The 8,259-nt window shown below is 50.2% G+C and overlaps 1 protein-coding gene across 1 annotated transcript; it reads left to right on the top strand.

The window, feature by feature from the left end:
* The first annotated feature begins 2,316 nt into the window (after nt 1-2,316).
* On the top strand, nt 2,317-4,897 carry DRD5 (dopamine receptor D5). Its single transcript, XM_008017903.3, has one exon. It carries the CDS (start codon nt 2,907-2,909, stop codon nt 4,341-4,343), a length of 1,437 nt encoding a protein of 478 aa, XP_008016094.2. The 5' UTR covers nt 2,317-2,906; the 3' UTR covers nt 4,344-4,897.
* Nucleotides 4,898-8,259: the final 3,362 nt, after the last annotated feature.

Here is an 8,259-nt window from a genome sequence, read left to right as displayed (position 1 = left end):
CTGAAGCTCAGAGAGATCAAGTGACCTGCCCGATATCCCAAAGCTAGTAAGTGCCTATTCTTCCTGCCTGCCATACTCCTCTTCCCTCTGTCTTCCCCTTTGCCTGCTTAACTTGATTCAACCCAAAGAGAAATTTCCCCAGGAAAGCCTTCTCTAAACATCTTGCCTTGGCCAACCTCCCCAATTAATGTACACTTCAATAAGGCTGTGAACTTTCCCTTCACAGCCCTTGTCACATTTGTAATTGTGCATTTCTTTGGATTATTCCTGGGTTAAAGCCTATCAAGACTTTAAGCTTTTTTTTTTTTTTTTTTTTTTGAGATGGAGTCTCACTCTGTCGCCCAGGCTGGAGTGCGTTGGTGTGATCTCGGCTCGCTGGGTTCATGCCATTCTCCTGCCTCAGCCTCCCAAGTAACTGGGATTACAGGCGCCGCCACCATGATCAGCTAATTTTTTGTATTTTTAGTAGAGAGGGAGTTTCTCCGTGTTAGCCAGGATGGTCTCAATCTCCTGACCTCGTGATCCACCCGCCTCGGCCTCCCAAAGTGCTGGGATTACAGGCATGAGCCACCGCGCACAGCCTAGACTTCAAGCTTTTAGAATAGCACCTCTCTCTCTCTCTCTCTCTTTCTCTCTCTCTCTCTCTCCCTCCCATTGTATAACCAGTGAGTAAAACAACATCTGGGACATGTCAGCACTTGTTAAATATTTACTGAATAAAAGAATGAATGACTGGAATTCAAACCCCTGTCTCCAAAATCCAAGTTCTTGTCTGACATCATGACTTGGCGTTCTCCGGGAGAAGAGGATGGGGGAAGGTCATTCCAGGTTCAGGAAGTACCATATGACCATTTACAATGAGTGTTCTTTTCTGGCGGTGGCGGTGGTGGTGGCAGCTTGAATCCAGGCTGTATGCAGAGTGGTGAAAGGAGAAAAAGCAGGAGCTGTGGACAAAGATGAGGGCAAGATGAGGAAAAGACCTTGCATGCCTGGCCAAGAACAGGGGCTGCAGGGAGCTAATCATGAAACATACTGAGGGTGTTTCATCAGGGGAGTGACATGACCATAGTCACATTCAGGAAAGATCACTGCCTGCTGGGAAGACAGAGGGTCAGGGCAGAACCTGGAGGCCAGGAGAGTGCAACCATCAAACAGGGTGGAGAAGGCACAGTTCTGGACAGGGATGTCAGTGGCGAGAGGAGTGGTCCAGCTCCCAGAAGATGAGGAGAGACAGGAGGTGAGGATGGCCCTTCGGTTTCAGGTTTAGGCACCTGGACAGACGGTCTCCAGCGGCAGAAAGCACTGAAGGGGAAGGAGGTTGGGGGAAGGGACTGCGTAGGCTGAGCAGCCTAAGTCTGAGAAGCTGGGCCACTTGCAGGTATTGGTCCAGGGTGCAGGTGTGTTTGGTGGAGGGGGAGACTAGGAAGGGAGGAGAAAGTCCAGTCTGTTTCTAGACCTCACCACCCTGCAGGTGTCTGGGCCAGCAGGTCGCAGATGGAGCTGTGCAGCTGGCTGCTGTCACATGTCTTTCTCTCCTAGCTGCCTTCAGCTGAGCTTAAGGCCAGCAGAGGCCAAAACACTTCACAAATGCAACTGGTCAGTTGGGAGGTGCGCTCAGAGCTCAGGAACACTGTTTGCCTTCTTTATTGTTTGCCATCATTCTTTTTTTTCAGTTTGGGTTCTGGGCCCCCTCAGTTTCTTTTCTGTTAACATTGAGCTATTTATCCATCCCTCTCAAGGTTGAAAAAGAGAAAGACTGTAAAAGTGCCCTGCAAAGAAGAGGCTTCCAACTCTCTGGGGTACTCTCTTCCTTCTCTTGTCTTCTGGGTTCATCCCAAATTATTCCCCAAGGGAAAAATCGCTCAAGGATTTAGGGCGGTGGTGGGGAAAAGGACAGTCTCCCAAGAGGTCAGGTGAAGCCCCAGCCTCAGGGTGTTGAGGGAGGGGCTGGGGGAAGCGGGAGCCTGTTCCTAGGAGACACTGTCTACTGGACACCTCAACCTAGACGGCTTCCCCGAGTTCTGACACTGTCCCAGGAGTAGGAATCATTCATTATCCCACGCTGCGGAGAAGGAAACCAAGGCCGGGTAAAGTTTTGTAAGGCCCTCAAAGTTGCAGAGCTGGGAATAAAGTCCGGATTGGGACTCAGGTCTGTGGGCAATCCAAGGCCGCCCCCTTTACCCTTCAAATGCTCTTTCCTCCTCTGGAAACCCTCGCGTCCTCCTCCCTACCCCACCTCTTGTTTCCCAAGCGTGGCCAGGGCTAGGGCTCCAGGGCTGCGCCAAGCGCCGTTCGGTCTTCCCGGGGAGAATTTTCCCCGGCCCGGGGCTAGGGTCTGGCGCTGGGGCGCCCCTCAGACCTGCGGGATCTCCCCTAAACTCTGGGGCGCTGAGCGCGGTGAGCGAGGTCGCCAAGGCACAGATGGGGCGGGAGCTCGAGAGAGCTGAGCGCGGAGTCGCTGGGGGCGGGACGCGGGGCCCGGGAGCGGCCAGGGACCGCGGCAGCGCCGCAGTGCCAGCCCGGCGCCCGCAGCTGCCTGCCCCAGCCCCTCAGTGGCGGCTTGCTCTCTTCTCCCGCTCTGAACTAGACACGGCCGCTGCCGCTGCCGTCCGGCGCGCTGCAGATTCCCGAGAACAGCCCTGGCTGTCAGCAGGCACCAGCCGCTTCCTGTCCCCAGCGCTAAGACTGGAGGGGCGCACCACCGCCGCCGAGCCAGAGGCGCTTCAGGAGGCAAGAGAAGTCCCCGCGCGCTCCGGGGCCCGGCGCAGCTCATGGTGAGCGCCCTCTGGGGCTCGAGGGTCCCTTGGCTGAGGGGGCGCATCCTTGGGGTGCCCCATGGGGCTGCCTGGGGGTCGCAGGGCTGAAATTGGGACCGCCCACAGACCGCCCCTGCAGCCCAGCCCGAAATGCTGCCGCCAGGGAGCAACAGCACTGCGTACCCGGGGCAGTTCGCGCCGCAACAGCAGCTGGCGCAGGGGAACACTGTGGGGGGCTCGGCGGGGGCACCGCCACTGGGGCCCGCACAGGTGGTCACTGCCTGCTTGCTGACCCTACTCATCATCTGGACCCTACTGGGCAACGTGTTGGTGTGCGCAGCCATCGTGCGGAGCCGCCACCTGCGCACCAAGATGACCAACGTCTTCATCGTGTCTCTGGCCGTGTCAGACCTCTTCGTGGCGCTGCTGGTCATGCCCTGGAAGGCAGTCGCCGAGGTGGCCGGTTACTGGCCCTTTGGAGCGTTCTGCGACGTCTGGGTGGCCTTCGACATCATGTGCTCCACAGCCTCCATCCTGAACCTGTGCGTCATCAGCGTGGACCGCTACTGGGCCATCTCCAGGCCCTTCCGCTACGAGCGCAAGATGACCCAGCGCATGGCCTTGGTCATCGTCGGCCTGGCCTGGACCTTGTCCATCCTCATCTCCTTCATTCCGGTCCAGCTCAACTGGCACAGGGACCAGGCGGGCTCTTGGGGCGGGCTGGACCTGACTAACAACCTGGCCAACTGGACGCCCTGGGAGGAGGACGTTTGGGAACCCGACGTGACGGCAGAGAACTGTGACTCCAGCCTGAATCGAACCTACGCCATCTCTTCCTCGCTGGTCAGTTTCTACATCCCCGTGGCCATCATGATCGTGACCTACACGCGCATCTACCGCATCGCCCAGGTGCAGATCCGCAGGATTTCCTCCCTGGAGAGGGCCGCAGAGCACGCGCAGAGCTGCCGGAGCAGCGCAGCCTGCGCGCTCGACACCAGCCTGCGCGCTTCCATCAAGAAGGAGACCAAGGTTTTCAAGACCCTGTCTGTGATCATGGGGGTCTTCGTGTGTTGCTGGCTGCCCTTCTTCATCCTTAACTGCATGGTCCCTTTCTGCAGTGGACACCCCGAAGGCCCTCCGGCCGGCTTCCCCTGCGTCAGTGAGACCACCTTCGACGTCTTCGTCTGGTTCGGTTGGGCCAACTCCTCGCTCAACCCCATCATCTATGCCTTCAATGCCGACTTCCGGAAGGTGTTTGCCCAGCTGCTGGGGTGCGGCCACGTCTGCTCCCGCACGCCGGTGAAGACGGTGAACATCAGCAATGAGCTCATCTCCTACAACCAAGACACCGTCTTCCACAAGGAAATCGCAGCTGCCTACATCCACATGATGCCCAACGCTGTTACCCCCGGCGACCCGGAGGTGGACAACGATGAGGAGGAGGAGGGTCCTTTCGATCGCATGTCCCAGATCTATCAGACATCCCCAGATGGTGACCCTGTTGCAGAGTCTGTCTGGGAGCTGGACTGTGAGGGGGAGATTTCTTTAGGCAAAATAACACCTTTCACCCCAAATGGATTCCATTAAACTGCATTAAGAAACCCCCTCATGGATCTGCATAACTGCACAGACACTGACAAGCATGCACACACACGCAAATACATGCCTTTCCAGTGCTTCTCCCTTTAACATGTGTTTCTGTGCAGTAGTTCATGTGCTTAGAAACCTCACCGCACCGATTGGTGGTTCAAATAATTGGCCGAAGCAGTTGCAATAAACTCAGTCAAATATACCCAGCCTACCAGAGATGGACCAATGATCCTATTAGAGAAGAGAGTATAGTGCTGCGTCCTTAAAAAAAAAAAAAAAAAAGTGATACTTGGTCCTTAAAAAATATGCTCTCCCCTCCCTTTTTAAACTAATGGCTTGTTCAGTCACTTGTTTGTGTTTGAATTGATTTTTAAACAGCAGTTTGTGTGTGTGTGCAGTGATGCGGTGGGAGCATAGCTTTCCTGTGTCTGGATTCCCATGACTCTGTGCTCATGTCATTTCTTCTCTCTGTGCTGATGGGTGTCTCTTCACCATAGCTGAAGAAGTCTCCCTGATTTATTCTGGTGTCTAATAAACACAAATGATTTGTATTACGCGGTGACTGTCTTTGCTTCGCTACACTGGGTTTCAGGATTGCTTCTGAAAAAACCATGAGTGCATCCTTAAAATGCAAAGAAGATATTTGCTGGGTCTGGAAGTACATGCTTACTCTCTTTACAGTTTGGCCTTAAAGATACACCAGGGCAAAGGACCTTGAGGAGCTTCTGTTTTCTCAGGTTTCTTTTTATTACTTATACACACGTTGGCTCTGTGCTGAAACCTGGATTCAATGGCATGGCATTAGATCTTCTCAAGCCCAGATTTTTTTTTTTTTCTCATTTGGAATCTGTTTTGAAGTAACATAAGACAACTCTCCTGATTCCTAGACAGTTGCGATCAGTTCATTGAAAAGATCATGTAGAATAATACCTTGAATCTTTCTCCATCTGAAATTTGTAGCATGTTTTAGAATGACATGGCTTTTGAGAAATCGTGTTTTCTGAAGAGCTTTGAAATGTGTGAATCAAGATGCTTTAAAAAAGAAACGCTATTTTTAAATAGGCATTTTCCTTAGTGGACAAGAGCAAAATAGGGAAATGCTTTTTAACTAAAATGTAGAAGCCAGAGATGAAATGTGAATGAACTTGAAACTGGAAAATCTGTAGGTCGAGGTGCTCAACAGAAAAGCCCAGCTGACTCCAATCATTTTGTTTTTGCTCTCCGCAGTGTGCACAGTCAAGGCGAGTGTTTTATTCCAGACCCACACCAGTTGAGAGCATATTATTACCATCAGATCTAAATGTGAGCACTATTAATGGAAGCAAATGAAATGAGAATATGCAATTTCTTGCAAGTCCCTGCTTTGAAGCAGTTTTATCAAGGACAGTTCAATCAATTTGGATCTCTTTAAGGATAATTTTATTGTCAGTCTTCTGTGCAGCCATATCTTGATCACTGCAAAATGTGCAGTTCCTGGCACATAATGCTTAATGAATACTTGTTGAATGAATGACTATTTCTGGAACAGTGAGATTGAAAGCAAATCCTATTCAGTACGTCAATTTTTATATATAATTTAGTCAAAATGATACTGGAATCTGAGGTCCGTGTTCAGTTTCTGACCTCCTGTGAATGGATAGTTAAGCAAACCATTAGGCAACATTAGGAGCAGTGAAAAGCACGCAGCTCTAGGATTCAGGAGACGGTCGCGTGACCTTGAATGAGTCAATTAACCTTTCTGGGCCTCATTTTCCGTCTGTGTCTGCAAATGGAAACACTTATACTAGATCACTGTTTACTCAATTGTGCTTTGCGATGCAAATGTTAATGGATGGGGTCTCTGGTGAAATAAGTTCAGCAAACCCAGGTTCAATACCTGCTTTCTCGATAGGACTTCTTAGAGCTTCTCCTGTGCACGATGCATCCTCCAGTTGGGGAAGTTTCTGTATCAGTTCCCAATGCCGTTCACCTTGTGAACCTTGTTTGGTGGAATTCCTGTTACTGTTTCTCTGGAGTCCACAGTCACGGTTTGAGAAACTCAAATCTAACTGATCTGGAAGTCTTTACAATATTCTGTTCTAAAGCAAGGGTTGCTATAAGCAAAATCTTTTGTGAAAAACACTGTTCTAGGCTGCAGTTTAGACAAGTTCTGTGTTATGGAAAATAGATTATGTAAGGACTTTGGAATTTCCTGTAAAATATCACTCACCATTATTATGTACTATGCGCTAGGCATTGCTCTAGATGCTGGGAATATAGTTGTCAATCAAATTCTCTGCTGTCTTGGGACATTTATGTGAGTCGGGGGAGAGATAAGCCAATAAAGAGTTCTGTACTATACTGCACTGCATTGCACTGTGCTGTACTGATCAGGATAGGTAACACCAGGCAGGGGTAGTTGCTATGCTGCAAAAAACCCAGGGTGAATAGGGTGGTGAAGCTGCTGTTTTATTTATGGTGGTCAGGGGAGGACTTTCCAAAGACGCACATGAAGAGAGACCTTGATGAAGTAGGGGTTGGAGGGCTGCTAATGTCTGAAAAGGAGAGTAATCCAGGCACAGGGAGTGGCAAGTGCAAAGGCTTGGACATGGGGTTGTTCTTGGCGCCCTCAGAGGAGTGTGGCTGGAAGGCTATAAAAGAGGAGCATGATAGGATTAATGTTAATTGCCATAGCAGCAATCGCAGCAGGCATGACAGAGACTCGGCCTATGGTGGGTACAACATATGTATTAATTAATTTGACTCACACTGCCCTGTGAGATAAGCACCCTTATTACCCCATTTTACAGATGAGGAGATGAAGGCATTGGCAGGCTGTATAACCAGCCTGTGGTCACAGAGCTGTTGAGTGGCAGAGCTCAACTTGAACCCAGGTAGCCTGACCGTGGAGTCTTTAATCCTAACTGCACTTTGATGGTGAGAGAGGATGCCAGGACACCTTCAGTCAGCAAATGCACTAGTTCACAGATCGGAACATTCGGTTTTTTGTTCATGTATTACTGAAATGGTTAACTGATTCATCCCCACAGCTATACAACAGCAGATCTTCATTGTGTACCCGCTCTGTGCACGGCTTTGTGTTTGGAGGGAAGGCACCCTAGGGTTATGGGCAAAGTAGCTCTTACATGATGGGCCAAGTGCTTTCCTGTATTCTTATTTATTCCTCACATTAACCTTACACGTTATTATTTTTCCATTTTACAGATGAGGACATGGGGTCACAGAGGACCTTAGGACAAGGTTGTTTGTCCAAGGTCATGTGAGTAGTGGTGGAACCAGGGTTCAGTGCAGGTCAGTGGTTCTTAATCGAGGGAACTTTGCACCCTGCACCCCCACAGATATTTGGCAATGTCTGGAGACATTTTTGGTTGTCACAGCTCGGTGTCAGGTGCTCCTGCCATCTTGTGGGTAGAGGCCAAAGATGCTGCTAAACAACTTATGGTGCACAGAGAATTACCCAGCCCCAAATACCCATGTTGCAGCACCCAAGAGGCCTCGGCCAGGCGGACAGACTCCAGGTCCCAGCTCCCTGTCCACAAGGCCACCTGCCTGGGATTGGAGGCTCCACCGCCCTGAGTTTGAAGTTTGGTTCCATCATTTATTAGTCATCTGAATTTGGGCACCTTTCTGAGTTCTGTCTTCTTTATCTGAGCAATGTGCACACGAACCACACAGAGTGTATATAACACTAAGCACATGCCCCAGAACTTTCTTGCTCTGATACATGCTGAATCTTCTTTTATAATCAGGCCTCCATACACCATATTCATTGGTTAGAAGTGACTCATTAAGTCCAAATTATATTCAAGGGGAGGCAATTAGATTTCACCTCTTCATGGGAAAAGTGCCAAAGAATTTGCAGAAAAGATGTTTTACATTTTATGCTTTATTTTAAAAAACTTGTTCTCACAGT

Source organism: Chlorocebus sabaeus, chromosome 27, assembly GCF_047675955.1.
Source record: "Chlorocebus sabaeus isolate Y175 chromosome 27, mChlSab1.0.hap1, whole genome shotgun sequence".
In the NCBI taxonomy this organism is placed as follows: Eukaryota; Metazoa; Chordata; class Mammalia; order Primates; family Cercopithecidae; genus Chlorocebus; species Chlorocebus sabaeus.
This window is presented reverse-complemented; position numbering and strand designations above follow the sequence as displayed.